Source organism: Chroicocephalus ridibundus, chromosome 5 (genome assembly GCF_963924245.1).
Source record: "Chroicocephalus ridibundus chromosome 5, bChrRid1.1, whole genome shotgun sequence".
NCBI classification, from domain to species: domain Eukaryota; kingdom Metazoa; phylum Chordata; class Aves; order Charadriiformes; family Laridae; genus Chroicocephalus; species Chroicocephalus ridibundus.
Genome location: NC_086288.1, coordinates 10359039 through 10377475, shown reverse-complemented (window position 1 = coordinate 10377475; position 18437 = coordinate 10359039). Strand labels below are relative to the sequence as shown.

The window sequence follows — 18437 nt, the reverse complement described above, 5'->3', positions numbered from 1 at the left end:
CACTTCATTGTGGATTTGCTTGCTGGTTTCCTTTTCCACAACCTCCAGACTCACGGTTTGGATATAAAAAGAAAAATTGTACAGGAGGGTTTTCTGGGTTGGTATTTTTGTTGTTTTGTTCCCTTTGTTTGTGGGGCATTTTTTTTTTCAATAGCAGTAAAAGGCTGACCTGATCAAATCAGATCTGTAAAATGCACTTTGAAGCCCCAAGGCCTTCCTAAAATAGCAGTGACTTCCTGTGTAATCACAGAGAGAACACTTCTGTCCCTAGCATGGTGTGTGAAGTGTGGAAATCCACTGGGGCTAAAGACTGAAACAGCTCACTGGGAAGGCAAGTCAGGCTGTAACAATTGTTGTAGTGTAATGACTACAGCAGCACTGCATAGCTGGTATGGATCTAGGGTGACAATAAGCAAATGTATTTATTTCTGTGCTTCCTCCCTGAGGTCTGATACTTCTTCCCCACCCACAGGGCAACTACGCTACCCTTAATTCAGGGGACAGGACCTCTGTCAACACAGCATTTTCTCAGGGAGGATCTGTTCCTCATGTTGGTCTAGCTCATGCAGAATGTGACCGAGTCACAGACCAATCTTAGTTTCCTTCTCTTTAAGCAGGGAATATTTAAACCAGCTATGACACTTAGCACAATTAGTATGACAGCATGATCAAAGGTAACTGCCCCACGTCAATCATGTGTACTCACAGAGCAGCAATGTGGCACTTCCCACTGCCTCACCTAACTCACTTCCCTGTCACGCTGCTCTCTCCCACAGACTGTGACCACGATAACAGAGTCTCTCCTCCAGAGACAAAGGAACACGTTGACCTTTGCAAACCTTAGGATGACATACTGAGGAAGACCTGCCCAATCCCATCATTGAACGAATCTTTAGTCCATCATCTTTGAACCCAGTCTTAGTTCAAACAAAAGAAATGGGGTACGAGTTTGCTTTAAACAAATTGCTCTCCTAGATCATCAGGCCAAATACATTACAGTCTTTGTACTGACAGTCAGAACACTTATTAGCTTTATCATGTCACCATTGTAAAAATAAAGGTGAATTGGACATGTATCACAGGAAAAAAAAGTTTGTCTGCGGGCTGAGTATTTTATGGTATGGGTTTAGGACACTGCTAAAGTTATTATCCCTCAACTCAAATTGGGTAGTTTTCTAGATTTTAATTGGAAAGTTTTTAGGGAAGGTTTGCGGGTACATTCTTAGGCTAGGAAGCAGAAAAGAAGCATGTTTTGCAAGAAACTAGCTGGTCGAATTCCTGTCTGATCGATAGAAAGTTTTTATGCTGCAAGGGTGATCTTGTAATATTAATTGTTAGGGTGCCTAGAGTCCTTGTATATGCATCTTTTTATTATTTAAATATTGAAATAAATAAATCATTTCACTTAAGCAACCAGCAATTCAGATTTGTTAGAATTCTTTCATTAATTTTGATGGTGCTGAACCCCAGATCTGTTAAAAGACTCTAGAAGAAGAAGTCAGTCATAGTCTCTTGTAACTTCTAAATGTAAATACCTCAGCTGTAAGAAACCAAAAGTTATCTAGATTTCTTTCATTCACTGGGTTTTTAAATAACTAATGGTGTATTAAATGCTTCACCGCAGAAGTCAGCACTTGGGCTTGGCTAAATAATAATTCAGAATTACAAGAACGTGTATGTCGGTATACTAAGCTTCCACCCCAGAGGAGATATTTCACAGAGGCTCAGAAAAAAAAAAAACAAACCCCAAAAATGCAGCACAATTTCAAATATAATTACTGACACAATCTTAACAATAATGTTACAAATGTGCTGTAATACTTTGGTAAATATACAAATTAGTAAAACCAAGGAGTTAAATGCTTTGATATATTTAAGATCAGGAGAAATGAACCATCATTATTTAATATCAACTTCAATTTTTAAATGCCAAGTTCCACTAAAAAGGGTAGGGCCTAGGGAACTTTAAATTTAAATGATTATGATGACTAGAAACAAAGGAAACAATAAACTTATGGATGTTAAAATGCCTCAAAAAAGCCAACTTACGCAGCAGCTTCTTGTTTTGACAGCCCTTTGATATTCTTCGCCAAATAATCATCTATGCCATCTTTGTCTTTGATCAAATGAATCCTAAATTTAAATGAAAAAAATTAAAAGAAACCCTGTGAGGTGCTAACATAGACTTCTGCAGCATGTATAATATATTAGCATTGCCAAGTAGAGCTAAAAACTGAAATATTGACAAAGTAATATATCAGACATTCTATAAACACATACAAATATCTTTTTAATTTTTTCGTCTGTAGCTATTTCCAATCTTTATTTCTGAAAGAAAACAGAGTCGGTATTAGCTTTCAAGGACCTGGTTATCTGATAATTCTGTCTAAGCTAGAAGAAATTGTGTATTAGCTAAATCAATAATAATTGATTAAGCTATCCATATTTGAACTGTTTTCTAAACCAGAACCATTACTTTTTTGCATTATCAATATGGATCAGAGTGGTCCAATCTATTTTGTTTTTAACTTTTTCAAAATAAAAAAAAAAAACAACCAACAATCCCAAACCCAATACAAAATGTTTTCCTTAATGCAATGCAGACTTTTAACACTGCTCCCAGCTTTCCACAGTTTGAGCAGCATATTGCAAAAGTTGGACACTAAGGGGGTAATTCTAAGGGTATTAAAATAAACAGCAAATTTCAGGATGCATGGATCTAATTTTAAAATTTGAACTGTACATCATTTCACCTTTCACTTGAGCCATCATCTCTTTGCATCTCCACTCTGATACACAAGAGGTGCTTTGAATTTTAAAGGATAATATGCACTTACTGACCATAAAGTGTATTTAAATAGATTCTGATATCCCGACTGTAGAGGATATTATCTTTATAAAAGTAATGTGAATTTATTTTTATTCTTCTTTAAAAGAGCGTAAAGATTGTCTGGTTAATCACTCAAAGATAAAAGAGATTCAACATTAGTGTTCCACATAAATCTATTACTTTCCTCTTCCTCTGTTTGTATTGCACTGCTGTCTTTCATTACAGGGATGAGAGTAAATTCTTTTCATAATGTTAGCTAATATAAGCGTCATGCTTCTTATTGCTCTGAGAATACCAAAGACACTTCATGAAGTTCATTTAAATGAAAACAAAATAGCTAAGCAATGTAGAGATATTTTGACATGTCTGTATTTAAAGCAATGTAATAGTGAAAACTTCCGGCACAAATAGGGCATTTAAATTTGTTCCAGAATTTACTACTACCGAGCTGCACCAACAGAGGCTTGTGCTTTCCAGCTGCGCATACCACAATCCATATGAGTTGCTGCTGACTGTGCAAAATGTACACCTTATGGATACTGCCATAAAAATTCAGTTACAGTCGATACCAAAAATATAATCACTATCAAAATTTTCACACCAAAACAGTCACAATTTAGGAAGAGACACAATGTCATTAGGATACTGAAGATAAGGTAATTATTGTATATTTTAAACTGATGTAAAACATCAATATACAATAGGCTTACATGAGGTAATAGAAAAAATGAAAAATAGTATCTCTGGGTAATTAAACATAAAGTATTCAGTAGACAACACAAAACCCCCTGACCGACCTTTGTACTTTAAGACTGCAAAAACGAGCTTTCTGCAGATCAGTAGCACACAGAGAACACACCAGATATGGGGAGAGGGGGGAGCCCAAACCTCCAAACTGAAAAAAGCAAATTCCTAGGCATCACTATCAGTTTGCTGCAATTTAATCCACACTGCAGTTAAAAATCATCTTGAACTGTAACAAAGGGAAGCCTGATGCCTTCTCATTACCTTCTCAAAGTATTTTAATAAAAAACAATCAGGTGAAAAGCCCATAGAATCATTTACAATTTCAAATGTCACCTGCCTTATAGTTAAGGTATAGATTTCTGAGTTCTGATTGGTAACACCCTCTAAATTAAAGATAACTACAGCCAGGGGGAAAAAACCAAAAGCAACAACTTGCAAACCAATTACTGTTTATGTAAGTTCTGCAATGCCCTGCACTGGACTGATGCAACTACAAACACGGTCATACATCATAAAGAATTTAAGTTACCAAAATGACTTATCTTATTCTGGCTGTTATTATCAATGTTGTTAATGTAGCAATAACACAGAAAAGACAGGCGGATGATACATCAGAAAAAATACACAGTAGAAAATTCCATCAACTCAAATAATCATTATTTTTAAATGTCTTGATACATGCAATGAGAATTAAAAACAATAAAAGCAATTAATGTGAAGAACTGAGACTGTGACTTGGAATGGACATTGTTTCTTAATAAAGAAATGAGGTGAGGATGGCACTGGCTAAGAGGCATTGTTTCTTTTCTTCCAAAAGTTGTCACTTGCTTTTTGCAAACTGTTTTAGCCTTATTTCTCCAGTGTTTCCATGATGACTCACAATATTTCATAAATAGTTTATAAAAAAGTCTACTTCACCTGTAATTGGCTCCTATTTAATTTTAAATCACTCACTTCTTAAAGACAAACATATTTTAATCCAACGGACACCTATCCCAGAGTTAGCATTTTACACCATGCATTCCTGTAATTATTTCTGTTACCATACAGCAAAAAAATGGATACTGATATTTTTCCTAGAAATAAACTGCATGATAAATACACCTAGCTTTTCAATCAAAGAACAGAACAAAATTGCATAAATGATGAAACTGATTCTCACCTGATTTTCTATCCCCACTGCCTATTCTGTTAAGTCAGACTCCAGTTTTCTCAAAACTTCTTATCAAAGAAAATGGCAGAGCTTGTCTTGCTCTAACCACTAGGCATCTACAGCACCGTCTCGACCGTTACAGCATCACACATTTCTTTTCTGCAAATAGGCACAACTTCTATGGGACTGCTGCAGAATGATCTTTTTGAATATGAAACTCCCCAAGTAAAGGGAAAAATCAAGCCTCCTACCTCTGTGGTGAGTTCTCCAGCAACATAGTTACTGGAAAAAGTGATGGCTGCAGAACACGGCTCCAGCCATAAAAGATGGAAAAAAAAATAAAATTGTAAGACACCACTGTATGGCCTTATTCTATCAGTGTGTGAGAGGACACCCATCAGTATGAGCCCCTCAGAAAGACTGGGCCCAAGGGTACCATGTTTCTGGATTCTTAGTGCTTTTAGACATGGACACAGCTGCTGAACTCTGAGATGCCCCAAACCTTTCAGACAAAGGCTAAGGGGAATGCTAGGATTGGGGCGGGGGGGGGGGGCACGGGGAAGAAGAGGAGTAAGAAGACAATAAGCACAATTCTTTCAGAAATGGAAGGAATTCCAGCAAAAAGAGCATAGTGGAGAGACCAGTACTCACTGAGGGAGACAAAAATGTATGGATACAAGTAACTAGGAGGAGAAACAAGCGCAAGGGAATGGAAAGCCATGTAGGCATGTGCCTACATGAAGAGGGCTTGAAAGTATTATGGTGCTGTTGTTAACTCCCTCATTTATTAAGTATATGATAATGTTTTTCAAGCCAGTTTTATTCATTATATTTTGAGAAACGCTAAACTGTTTTGTGCCTGAAAAAAAAAAAAATCATGTTTTTTCATCCAAATAAGTACATTTTCAATGACCTACATTCATATCAATGCTAAATGGAAATAACTTCCTGTTGCTCTTGAAGGGGTTTTGAAAAATTAGGATGAAATATCTACCTTAAACAGAACACATCTCCTATTTTGTTTGGGGTTTTTTTTCCCCTTTTAATTACAAAATTTTCCTAAGAGAGAATTTCCTTGCCTCTGATTTTTACAGTTTTAAACACTGCAAAAAAGCAAACATAAGTTGTCACCTCAGCGTAGCTGATTGAAGCTATTCACAGTAAAAACGATACTCTGGAAGAAAAGAGGTACATACCTTGCAAAGTCTAACGAGGGGCAAACAGTCTGCTCTATGAACCTGGGATGCTCCCGTGGGCTTTGTAGGACTGCTTGAGGCAACACATTCATTTTAACTAAAACAAACAAACAAACCCAACTTTACTTGAAACAATGTCTTCGCAGTGATGCAGTTTTTTATCCTTCTTGTGCTGCTTCCCAGTCCACCCTCTTTTATTTCCAGTGCACCAAGTGTAAAACTGGACTCCAGTTCCACACAAATCTTTTCAGGCCTCAGATTACTTCAGTAGGACAAAATGCATAAGAATGGTCATGACCTTACTTTCAATGTTTTTCTCTCTTTCATTGGAGTGCTTTTGATTTGCACAGGAACAACCGATGCAGGAACCTTACTTGCATGTGATTCCCTGTGCTTTCTGAAGCTATCTAGGTCCAATTATTAATAATATTTTAAGTTAATACATAAGGTGGAGAAATGATTGAACATGCGGTGTGCAACGGAACAACAGGCACTGTATTAACTTTCAAAATAATACATAACCGTAATCGTAACAATCCTTTGAATAAAAAATGTAAGTAATGCTATACTTACAACACAGGGGTTTACTTAAAACAAAAGCCGAACGCCCCACAGTTAGGTAGAATCGTCTAACTCGTCATTTTGAAGTACATAAATGCTAATAGGACTTTTTTGTCATATAGAGCTACTGTGTTTTTTCCCCAAGTATTCAGTCTACACTTCCTACCATTAAAGTTTCAGCTGCCAGTTCCTTCATTTTGCATGTCTGTGATCTGAGGACGTTAGCAGCAGGAGCACCCTTACTTTTAAATTTGGTTTAATGTAGTATTGCATGCCCTGCTGGTAGGCCTCAAGGCACAAACTTTTAATAGGAATGGGAAAACAGAATATAATAGGAGGGGGGGAAGAATTTAACTATTTGCTACATTTAGTGAAAGGAAATTTATTTTACGGGAAATAAATGTTAGATATGAATCAACTTGATACTGAACGATCAGCATCAGACTAGGAGATATTTTTTATATTAGCCTTTTTGGGATAAAAAGCCATTTCATTAATCCAAGATTTTGCTACAGTTATAGTGAAGCAATTTTTTAAATTGTGTTAGAATGGAATAACAAAGGCAATTATAGGTTGAAAAGATGACAGGATACGATCTTTCCCCTAAGTCATTATTTTAGGGCTTAGTACTAACAATAACATTTGAAAGGAAAAAATAGTATTTATAAGTAAACTAATCTACAATCAGAGGCGGCAAAATTTTACACAAGTGTGTCATGGACAAAGAAATCAACAGAATGAAAACATATGGGTAATTCATCACTATAAAAAATTACACTTCTTACAGAGAATGACAGGTTTGTATCCAGAAGCAATATAGAAAGGAAAATCTCTTTTTAGGAAGATGCTATTCAGTGAGAAATAGTAATTAAACTTTGGAACAACAATATTGAAGCCCAGAGAAGACGCAAACCTTTCTACAAGCCTCTTAGTTTTGTGGTATTAGGTGAGAAAAAGCAAACAGACCACATTTTAATGGCAGCTGTTGAATTTGGCAAGGTAGGAGAGCTGACCATCTGCAGCTATGGGGCAAAAAAGGCAGGGTGGGTAAGCAGCTGAGAGGAGACCCTAAAAGCCCTGGTAGAGCCACTGCAACCGTGAAAAGCTATTGATGGCTAGGTGTACTTTGTAGCATGCTGCAGGTCTCAGGCTCCAGGTTGCACCCACACGGGACCTGGATGGAGCATACGTTATCTCCTCACTGGCTGACACGCTCCAGGTCCCCACCCCACAGAAATCAAGCATATGATAAGACAGGCTGGCATGCACACAGGTCTCACACTAACAGAAGGCACATACGCAGGCATTTTTCAGAGACCATTAGTGCCTCACAAGGATTAAAACTATTGCCCTGACTCCTATTTCAAGCTCAGAGCTTGGGAATGAAAAAAAAATACCTGCTTCATGATAATGTCAATTTAATTCTTATTTTAGAGGTGGGAGGTTGCTTTCACAGTGAAACGGATTGTGTTTTCCCCTCATTTCCAAGGTAACTAATCTTTACGGGTAAATTACCACAGAGACACGTGACAGAAGGTATAAGCCTTCTGAAACACATGCTTTTATATTAATTTAAAGACTGCTAACCCCTTTACTCCTTTATTATAAGGCCCAAGCCCCATCTCATTTACATAATCAAATGCCCACAGAATTCAGCAAAAGACAAGGCAGCGCAGTTTGTTTCTACGGAAGTGCTGTATTTAATGACATGATCAAGGGAATCTCCCCACACGCTGCAATCGCTCCAGCGTGCATTGAAACTAAAGGTAAAACCCCAACTGAGTGTAATGGCCTTTCTCTGCATCTTTTAGGAAACCTGTTTGCCCCATCTAGCTCTTCCCACGTGTTTTCTGAGGCGTGCGTAAGCCTACCTGGGGGCTGAGGGTTTCCCAGCACGGGAAGCAGCCTAGGGAGTGGACATGGCTACATCCACCTGCCTTTGCGGATGCATTTGCTGCTAACTGGCACCTCATAAAATAAAATGATGTGTGACAGGACAGACTTACAGTCATGCCGCTTTACGACACTGGAAGCGCTGATATGATTGATTAAAAACCAAAAACCAGTAAGTTTTTTAAATCTATGGCCAGTGTGATGGGTGTAATTTGTTCCAAGTAACCTGGAGGAGGCCACGGCCCCAGCCAGCGCTTGGTTTTGCAGCGCTTGACCCGTCCTCCGTCCCTCCTTGGTCCCTGTGGCTGTCCCACCCAGAGCTGCGGGAAGATGGCCGCCCTTCCCTGCCTCCTGGCCCTCACCCACCACCAGCCAGGTACACTTTTTTCCCCCCCTTCACCTATTAACCACCCCCATAAGCCACATACCCTCAACCCTTCCCTCTGGTACTGTCTCAGCCCTTAAAAAAACCTAATATATATTAGTTGAGCTTTCCAGGGGAACGGACCTCTGCTCATGGTGCGGCTGCAGGATGAGGCCTTCCCCCGGCGCTCAACGGCTCCGTTACTCGGGGCCTGGCGGGCGGGAAGGCGGAGGCGGCCCCCGCGGCTGGCAGCGTTCGCGGCCCGCGGCCCGGCGGCGGTTCGGCCCTCCTGCCGCCGCCCGCAGCCGGGGGGACGCCCGCGGCCTCGCCATAGCGACGGGGGCGGGCGGTGCCGAGGGCCGGGCCTCCCGCCCCGCCGCCTCCCCCAAGCCGGCTTCCTCAGGTCCCGCCGCCCGCTTGAGGCCGCCCCAGGGCGAGGCCGCTCTGCCCTCGGGCTCCGTGAGGCGGCCCGCCGCCGGAGCGTGAGGGGCAAGCCCAGAGGCCTGCGGGCCAGGCCAGCCGCCAAGACCCGCTTTCGACCACGAAAAATGTGGAAGCTGTGAGAAATCAGCACAGCTCGAGGTGTTTGGCGTGAACGGGGCCTCTAGCTAACGGGAGGTGTTGGCGCGCAGCTCAAATGGGCGCCAAACAAGCTTATCTCAAACGGGAGCAGCTCTCAAAGCTGAGTAAGTTTCTGCAGTTGGCAGGAGTCAGTGACAGTATCACATCGATATTTACAGGAAGGTCTGTGGGCAGTCTCTTAGATTATACATGAACACTTGGAGTGAGCAGGCTTTTTTTTGTCCTTCAGGATCTGTGATCTCCGACATCCTTCAGGACTTTTGAGTTGTGGAAAAGAGCAAGTAGGAAAGACTAGACTTAATCTCTAAGTAAGTGACATAACATGAAGGCTTTGGGTTTGTGGAAAATTATGTCACTTTCTGTTGGTGAGAGCATGCTGCTTAATTTTCTGTAACAAAGGAAGTGTTCTGAGGGATGGATCGGCTAGGGAGTCTGGGAGCTTAGAAGAAATGGAAATAGTGAGAAGGAACCAATGAGGTTTTGGTAAGTGCAAATGAAAATGGTAAGAGAAACCATAATTGGGATGCTACAGAATACAAAGAAAGAGCAGACATTTTTCAGTAGCCTCTTTTTTACTGTTGGAAAATTAAGACCAGCAGAAGAGGTCGTTTTTTAGCAGAGATTTGACCTAGTTTTTATTGCTAAAACTGTTTGGAAAACTGGAATGTCAAAATCAATTGTTGTAATCTACTTTGGAAGGATCAAGTGGACAGAAAGCACTCCAAAAATGGCATTACCCATTTCGGAGTTGATGGCAATCGGAAGCAAATGATCTTGAATGTTTATGGGTCAATGTTCTATCAGATAAGTCAGAAGTTGACAGGGTACTTAGCTGATATCAAATCACACTAGAGAACAGCATGACCTATGCCTTACCCACCTACAACATACAGGGAAAACACTGCTGTACTGCACTGAATTTCAATCCGAGTGACATACGCTGGAGGTCTCATGCTGCCAGTGTTAAAATGTACTTGGAATTTCAAAATATTTTAAATGTCAATTTCCTAACTCAAAAAGTGTTGCATCCAACACAGGGGAATTCTATATTAGACCTCATCTTGTCAGATGAAAAGGAATTGATCGCAGAACTAAAAATTAGCCATAACTTAGGTATAACTGATAATGATTTGATCAAATTTGTTATGTGCAAACACTATTAAGTCCAAACCAATAATATATATACTTAATGCTTTGAAAGGGCTAACTTTATAAAGGTGAATACTATTATAAGGTAAATCAATGGGAGAAGGAATTTAATCTGAAATGGGAGAATGATAATTGGAAACCGTTTAAGGATGTTAGCCTAGATACCCACAAATAATAATAATCCCGCAACTAAGGAAGACAAAAACATCTATGAAACAGAAGGAATGTGGTATCATACACGTACACTGGAAGCTAGGAATTGTAGAAAATTACTGTGGGAAGTAGAAGGTTATAAAGGAAATACACATATGGTTAACAGAGTTAAAATGAGGAAAATGAAATTTTTTTTCAAGTATAGAACATAGAAAATTACCTGAATAGTGAGAAGACCCTATTAAGGGATAAAGATGTCAGCTTTAACCGTAATTAATGACAAACTTGGAATGTTAAAGCATATACATATTTCTTCTGTGCATTTGGTAAGACGGCAGCTGATGTAGTTATGTCGTATGGTATTGAAGAGTTGTTTTCTATTCAAATGATAATACAGGACAGTTCAACTTCAGTTAGTAAAAGAAAACTGGCATAAGAGTTTTGAATGAACATGTCAAGAAGTAGGCACTATTAGTGTTCATATTCAGAAGGTCTTGGAACACTATGACATTTACATAAAGAGGGTAAAGCTAGTATTGTTCTAATACTTCAAAAGAATAAGTGGGATAATAGTAGTTTATTAATGTGACGTTCGTCACTGGCAAAAGACGGAATAGCCAATATAAAACTCAGTTAACAAAGAATTTAAAAGATGACCTATAATTCCAATTAACATGGGCTTCTGCTAAAAATATATATATATATATCCTGGCAGAAAACTAGAGCGTGGCAGACAGACTTTATTTCCTTAATGAAGCTGCAGGTTTCACATATTGATGTAATTTAATTAGACTTCAGTAAAGCATTTGACTTATTATCGTATAGCTTTTTGGATGAAGGACTTCAATGATGCAATTATTTATATCCTATATAAAGAAAACTTGTAATAATTGTGAAGATAAACCAGCAGATTTTAAATTACTGGTAATATTCTGGAATGATACCTGAAGTACTTCACAAGCAGCCATTTTACACGATGGCTACACCTTCCGTGTTAAGCATATATAATTCATTTGACTTGGAAGCAAAGTAAGAATTTTTTTTACGGAGATGTGTTCAAAGGATCCTGCATGCCAAACAATATGTAACTTAGAACACTCCTTAGCAAAGAATCAAAGGCAGTCTACTTCTGTATAGGAATATGGAGAGGCAGTAGCCTTTCTGTGGTTAAGGATGAAACCAACTCCTATTACAATACTGTGTTGCAGCACCAATGTAATTGGTCTAGAAATGTTTGGTCTGCAAGTCCTGAATGGAAAGGGTGTCTGTCCATGGAAAAAAAATAAAATTTCAATTGTTAACTCTCTTTGTTCCTGTCATTGGGGTAGGTCTTCTTCCAATTCTGTAAGCACTGATAATGTCCAAGGAAGGATAATATTTTATATCAGATCAACTTTGCAAAAGCTTGAGAAAAACTTGGTGTTCACATGTTGGCATATTTGAAACTGGAATCTAAAGGGGCAAAAAGTGCAATATATTGATCATTCTGAGTAGCTGGTACCCTTAGGAAATGTGTTTGTGCAGCTTTAATGGTTGCGTGAAAAAGGAACTGCTAACATACTGTCTGTGCTTAAATGCGGCAACATCAAAAACTTCCCAGAACTTATTTGGATACTCTTGAATACTGAATACTTGAATACTGCTCGTAAGACTAGTTAAGAACCTGTGCACTGTTACTTTAACTATATTTCAAAAAAAAAAGAAAAAAAGTTTTTCACTCCTGCCTAGCTTTCCGTCTTTGGTCCCTGGCAGTTTTGATTTTCCTGTTACTTGTTAACCTGACCACTGCAGAAAAACCCAAAACTTAAGTGTCCCCACTCCACCACTCTAAAAGAGGGGAAAGAGAGAGAGTTGGTGAAAAATAAAGTGATCATGGAGAAAAATATGAAAAAAAAAAAGAGAAAAAATGGAGAAAAGGTTGAAATGTCAAAAATACAAAACCAGGGACCTGGAGGGGGGCAACACCAAGCATGCTACCAGTCAGCAATCAGTGGACAAAGTACACAATGGACAATGCAGAAAGTATACAAAAAGTAAAAAAGCTAGTGCTGGCTGCTGTGGGCTGCAGGTGGGGAGACATGACAAGCTGGTGGAACAGAAATAATCTCTGAAGTTGCAGGATTTCTTTAGTCAAACTTCTTCCTCCACCAGGCCCATGGCCAGAGTCAAAAGGAGGTGACTGAGAAGATTCTGCAACTCCTTGAGACGTTGGGTGGCATATTGAGCTAGGTACTGATTTGGCACGATCTTTAACCAAAAGTTGACTGTGGCACTAATGTTGTTTTTCCCACCAAGTGAAATACACAAAAACTAAGACCACCAGAGAATTTCTGGAGACAGATCCTGTAAGGTTTTGCAGTCAATACTTCTAACCTCAATTTTCAATGTTTTGTGTGAATTTTCTTTAAAGCAAAATAACAGGAAACCTTTCATCTCTCAAAATGGATTATCTTTCCGTAAAATGATTCATTTTTCCTATGCATCTTTTCCTTATACATGTGAGAGGTAAAAAGCATTTCGACCTTTCTGATGTCCCTACGTTAGTGGAAAGTGTAATGTGCTATTCTAAGTATTATCATAGGCCAAGTACCACCAGAAATAGGTTTTCTCCTGCACACACATGAGACACATCCCCAGGTACATTATAATGTTTCTTTCACAGCAAACTCTTCAAAACCATATTTAGGTACCTTACTGATTATCACTCTGTACGTGATACCCCTCTGGTTTCTTTAGAGATGAGCATTAGGATTTTGTGGATCAATCAGCTAGTATGGAGCCCAGTTCTGCCATGTGTTGATCAGCTGTTTTGTTGGTAGGTACTGGTGATGCTGCAAAACTTGCTGGTCAGGTAGCAGCATGAAGCTAGCACTTGAAGAAGCAAGCAGGGTAAATACGGAGCCCTCATAAATAGGGGTCCTGGTGCAGGTAGTAATTAGCCAAGGAAGGCTGTGCCAGGCAAGACCTGGTACTGCTCTTTTTGACAGCAATAAAGTATTACTGAATATAAAAGTTACTTTTCCTACAAGAGCCATCTTTTTTAATTTTAGAGGCAGTTGGAATACACAACTAAATTGGAGGATTTTTCTCTGGTTTTTTCTTTATGGCAAGTACATATTTAGATCTGAATAAGTAGTATCACACTGACTGAAGATTTCCACTGTTCTACTGTGGCACTTGCATCCTGTTTAAGCAACCTCAGCAATGTACTCTACATCATGTGTCTCCTTTTTTAGCTTTCTATTTGAGTGATGAGATGGAAACAGCAGTGCTGATGAAGATCAAACAAACTTACAGTGTAAAAATTACTATAAGGATCTCTAGTCTTGTTATTCATTATATACATATTATGCATCGATATACTAGATCATTGTCAAGTTCCATTGCCGGCATAATAGGCCCAGGAAAGAGCCAAATATTTGACAGAAAACGCAAGTCTCCAAAATCTTTACTTCACGGTTCTTGTCATGTTTCATCTTGCTATAGCTTGCATCTGGTGTTTAGATGGAAGTGTTCCACAGTAGCATTAGAGCAAAAGGATTAGACACTATAAGCTTTTGTTTTATCAGGATTTCCATTTATCCTTGCTTATGTCACTTCAAACACTGTAATGGAAAACTAAGCGAAACAGGACTGTGTTAACACTACTCTAAGGTGCTGGTGAGCATTTATTTATATAAGTTGTTCCATTCTCTTCAAATGTAACCACTCATATGACTAAAAACTTGCTAATATAAGTAGCAACCCTTCCCAGTTTAGCTCTAAACAAATAGGTCTAAGGGCTGATACAGTTAAAAGGAGGATAAATACAATTACGGTTTACTAAAACAAGCTGTGGTTATTTCAGTAGCAATCTAGTCTGAATGTTTATGGAAGTATGGAATGTGGCTTGGCAGAAATAGGTACTAGGGAAGAGGAAATGCCACAAAAAATAAGAAAATATATTATTATTTTATTTTTTACAAACGCAGCATTTCCTCAGACATTGAAGTAAGGGCCACAATGGGCAAAAAATTCCCCTCTTCAGGCTTTATTGTTCTGCATGCCTAGAAATTTAAGTTTTGTGTTGTTAAAAAGAGTGTAGAAACATTCATTTGTAGTCCTGGAAGGTCAAGAGATACTGCACTTCAATTTTATGGCTATTACAAATGATAACTGGATTCGTGGTAACCTAACACATCTCAGAATTGTCTAAGTCAGTATTTCTTTAACCTGAGAGACATGTACAGGATAAACAAAGGTGGCATCATACAAAGGTTTTATTAGCATTTGCCTGAGATCACCTAATTAACTTATGAATGATAGAGTCGCAAGTAATACTGCTTTACAAAACTCATGCTGTTAAGTCTTTTATATCAAGCCGTTGCAGGCCCTGTATTCTACATGCATTACACAGAACACTGCCCCAGCGTGCACTTAATATATTTACTCCCGCTCCCTTTCCCACTCCCTCTCTTTATAATAAACTGAAATTTATCCCATTAATATCTCCTCCTGGTTCTGTGGTAATGTTTACTTATTTCAGGTATTTGTACTCATAGGTATACATCAGATAGATTTTCACCTATGGAAACATTTGTAACATAATCAATTTATTTGTTTTGCCTTCTTTTGAAAACTGTCGAGAAAGATTTACATAAAAAGTTAATCAAACTACATCACTGACTCGGCTCATCAGTACAACTTTTTCATCACTGTAACTATATCTATGTGACATCTAGCTTATCATCATGAATTATGGGGGAAAGGATAAACAACCCATTAAGAAATTAAAGGCCCACAAAGGTGCAGTTCGATAAAGGATAAAAAAACCCACGGGGTACGTATAATAAGATCTCTCTCCCCTGAAGAGTGATTGTTATCTTTCTTTCATGAGCGTCAAAGACCTGGAGCTTCTCAGTGCCTGAGGCAAGTGAGTTTGAAGGTCTCCTTCATGATTGAATGGGAAATAGTAATCAGAATTAGGTTAAGACTGTTTATCCTATAGAGCACTTTTTAGAAGATGTTTTATGTGTAGAACTGATAGTAGAAACCGATATAAACAGCCACTGTAATCACATTTAGAAAACCTTACTGTGTTTTGTGTATTCGGTGTATCTTTGTCTGTTTATTCTGGTATATGTTGGGACAAGCTTTGTTTCATGCAGAACTGAGCTAAAAATCTCTAATACATTAATTTGTATAGTTTTCATTCTGTAATAGGTGGAAGTCTGTGTAAAAGAGTAGTGACTTACAGATAAAGATGTCTTTACAACCCCAAGAGAAATAAGTTATTCTTAAATAAGTTTTCATTTTCCTGAGACAAAATATACAGCCACTATCCTTACTGTATTGTAACTGATTACGCCTTTCTTTACACTAATAGAAGACAGTAGTATTTACAATCTTTCAGATTCCTCTGAGTGAATCTCATGATTTTGTACATGGTATGACTTGTGGCTGAATTAGAATCTAAATAAATCAAAGGAGGTGCAATCAAAATTAATGACTTAAGTGATGACAGTAGAATTATCCTGTACAGATTTCTTCCTTGTCTGATAGATTTTGTTTAAATCGTGGAAAAAATCATTTGAGATAATCAGAAAGACTGCCAGCAAAAGGTGCTCATATTAAGTTGCACTGAAGGATAATATTTTTTCCCCAGTAAGTTGAAACTCTAAAGGTTTGCATTTGGACTCTGAAGATTGTTTATTCTTATTTGCAATTAAACTCTTCCATTATTGTTTTCTAGTTCTGGTCACACCCGTTGATTGCCTCTCATCTTAAACACTGATAAAGACAAGTAACTACATACTATTTACAGCTAACATTTCATGATGGGGCCTAGCCCCGAGACCTTTGTGCACTTCTGCAGTGTAAATGATAAATAGCAATATGGTAACTACATAGAACAGATGTCTTTTGAGGTCAGGAGATCTGAATTCTCTTTTTAGCTGGCTTCTGGAACACTGTCAGTGACAGCCAGCATTGCCTTTGGCCTGTGATTTATATAATGTATTCAGGTGGGAGAGTACCCAGCGGAAGCTCACCTGCATTTTAAATGCTTACCTATTGGTGTTTATAACTTAAAGTAGCACGAGTCAAAAAGGCATGGAAAGCCCATGTCGAGAAAAATAATGTGGTGGTGTTACATAGTCCTAAGACAACGTTTAGTGCATCATGCCAGAGATAGTTCAAATCCTTTGTGTCCAGTAGGTCTGGCAATTAATGGATGTTTTTGCTTCACTGTGTTAACTCTTTTGTATCCATAAAGCTAAGAAATGTTGCTCTTTTTAGGTATAGCAAATGTTTAAATTGAACTTTGGAAACTTTGGGAATGAAAAGCACTTTGTAGGCATACACTTCCACATGAAATACTTCTAGATACTTGCCTCCAAATTAAACTTAAAGTTACGCATTGTGATAAAAACATTGCATTATATTAATGTAATTTTGTCTTAGTGTCATTATCAAATTATTTTGTGGAAGTTTCTGATACATTAGATTGTTGTTACCAACCAGACACAAAAGTGATACTGAAATTCTAATGGAGGCCATTTTAACATTCCCTATCAGTGACATGAATATGGGCTTCATTTATTAATTGTAGCTGATTAGCCACAAGGCAAACATTTAATTAAACCTTGAGAGACAATAACATTGCACATAAATTATCCATTTAAGAGCACATAGGTCTTTATATTTCATTAAAAATTGTTTAACCAATAACCACACATCTTAAGCTCAATCTGTATTTGCACAGATTTGAAGTCAAAAAATCCCCTAGTGCATTGCTGTTTTTTTCAGACATTTATTTCTTGATGCATTTTGATTTGTATTTACTTACCACTTGTTCATGCTGCTTTCCCGATTAGTGAGACTGCCACTCAAATCATGGATTAACAATTGATTAAAAAAATCCTACCAAATTATTTACTTAAAAATTATTTCAGAATAATCTAAAAGGTTCATTAGGAGCTCATGCGATTCAGAAAAGCAAAAATCAGAACAAATACAATGTTATATTGCTATATATCAAAGGGTTCTGCTTTGAATTATTTTTGTCCCTATGCAGCTATTTTCTGTTCTTCTAGTACTGAGATTTATTTTTTTTCCTACACGAATATATGCTTATTTTTTTATATGTTTTTCTGAATACTGGCATGATATTAAATGCATGTTTGAGTATGAAATTCAGATGCAGGCAGCAAGATTACTGCTTAACAGAATACTGTGAGTCTTAATACCCAATTTTCCCTAAAAACCCCCATACTTTCCATGAGTTTGAACAGATTATTACCTTCTCTGTGAAGTAACTTTAATAATAAGAATTTGATACTAAATTCTATTTCACTATCCTGTGATACGGTATAAGGAACATAGGGAAGCATGGTGCGAGGTACACTTGATTTTCCTTCAGTGTATTTATGTAAACAAATTACACAAGCATCAAACACTTTTTTTGTGTATCGGACATCGCAAATATTTTCTGAAAATAAGTCAAAGGACATTCATATAAATGTCAATGCCAGTCCATATGCCTGCCACCTTCTTTACCTGACTTTTGTCTACGTAGGCAATAGTCTTAGAGCAGGCATCTTGCCGCTCTCTTTTCAGTGTCTTATTTTTAGGAGTACTGGGAAAAAAGCTTTTACTTAATTGTGGGATGAAAGCACTTCTGAAAATTAGTCTTGTGGGGTACTAGGAAAGTGTTGCAAATAATTACTACTACTACTAAGACATTAAAAATCTACTAGCTCCTCTTTCTTGTAATAGACATTTTTTTAAAGAAATTGCCAAGCTTAAGTACATGAGGTCCACAAGGGAACC

The 18437-nt window shown here is 38.0% G+C and overlaps 1 protein-coding gene across 1 annotated transcript in view; it reads right to left on the bottom strand.

Moving 5' to 3' along the window:
- Positions 1-8992, bottom strand: part of TTC29 (tetratricopeptide repeat domain 29) — a 135974-nt gene extending 126982 nt beyond the window's left edge. The window contains exons 1-3 of the mRNA XM_063337074.1: positions 8889-8992; positions 5927-6023; positions 2050-2133 (exon numbers count right to left, since the gene is read on the bottom strand). Of these exons, the coding sequence (XP_063193144.1) occupies positions 2050-2133; positions 5927-6023; positions 8889-8898 (191 nt within the window). The 5' untranslated portion in view covers positions 8899-8992. The remainder of the gene's footprint in view (positions 1-2049; positions 2134-5926; positions 6024-8888) is intronic.
- Between the last annotated feature and the right edge of the window lie 9445 nt (positions 8993-18437).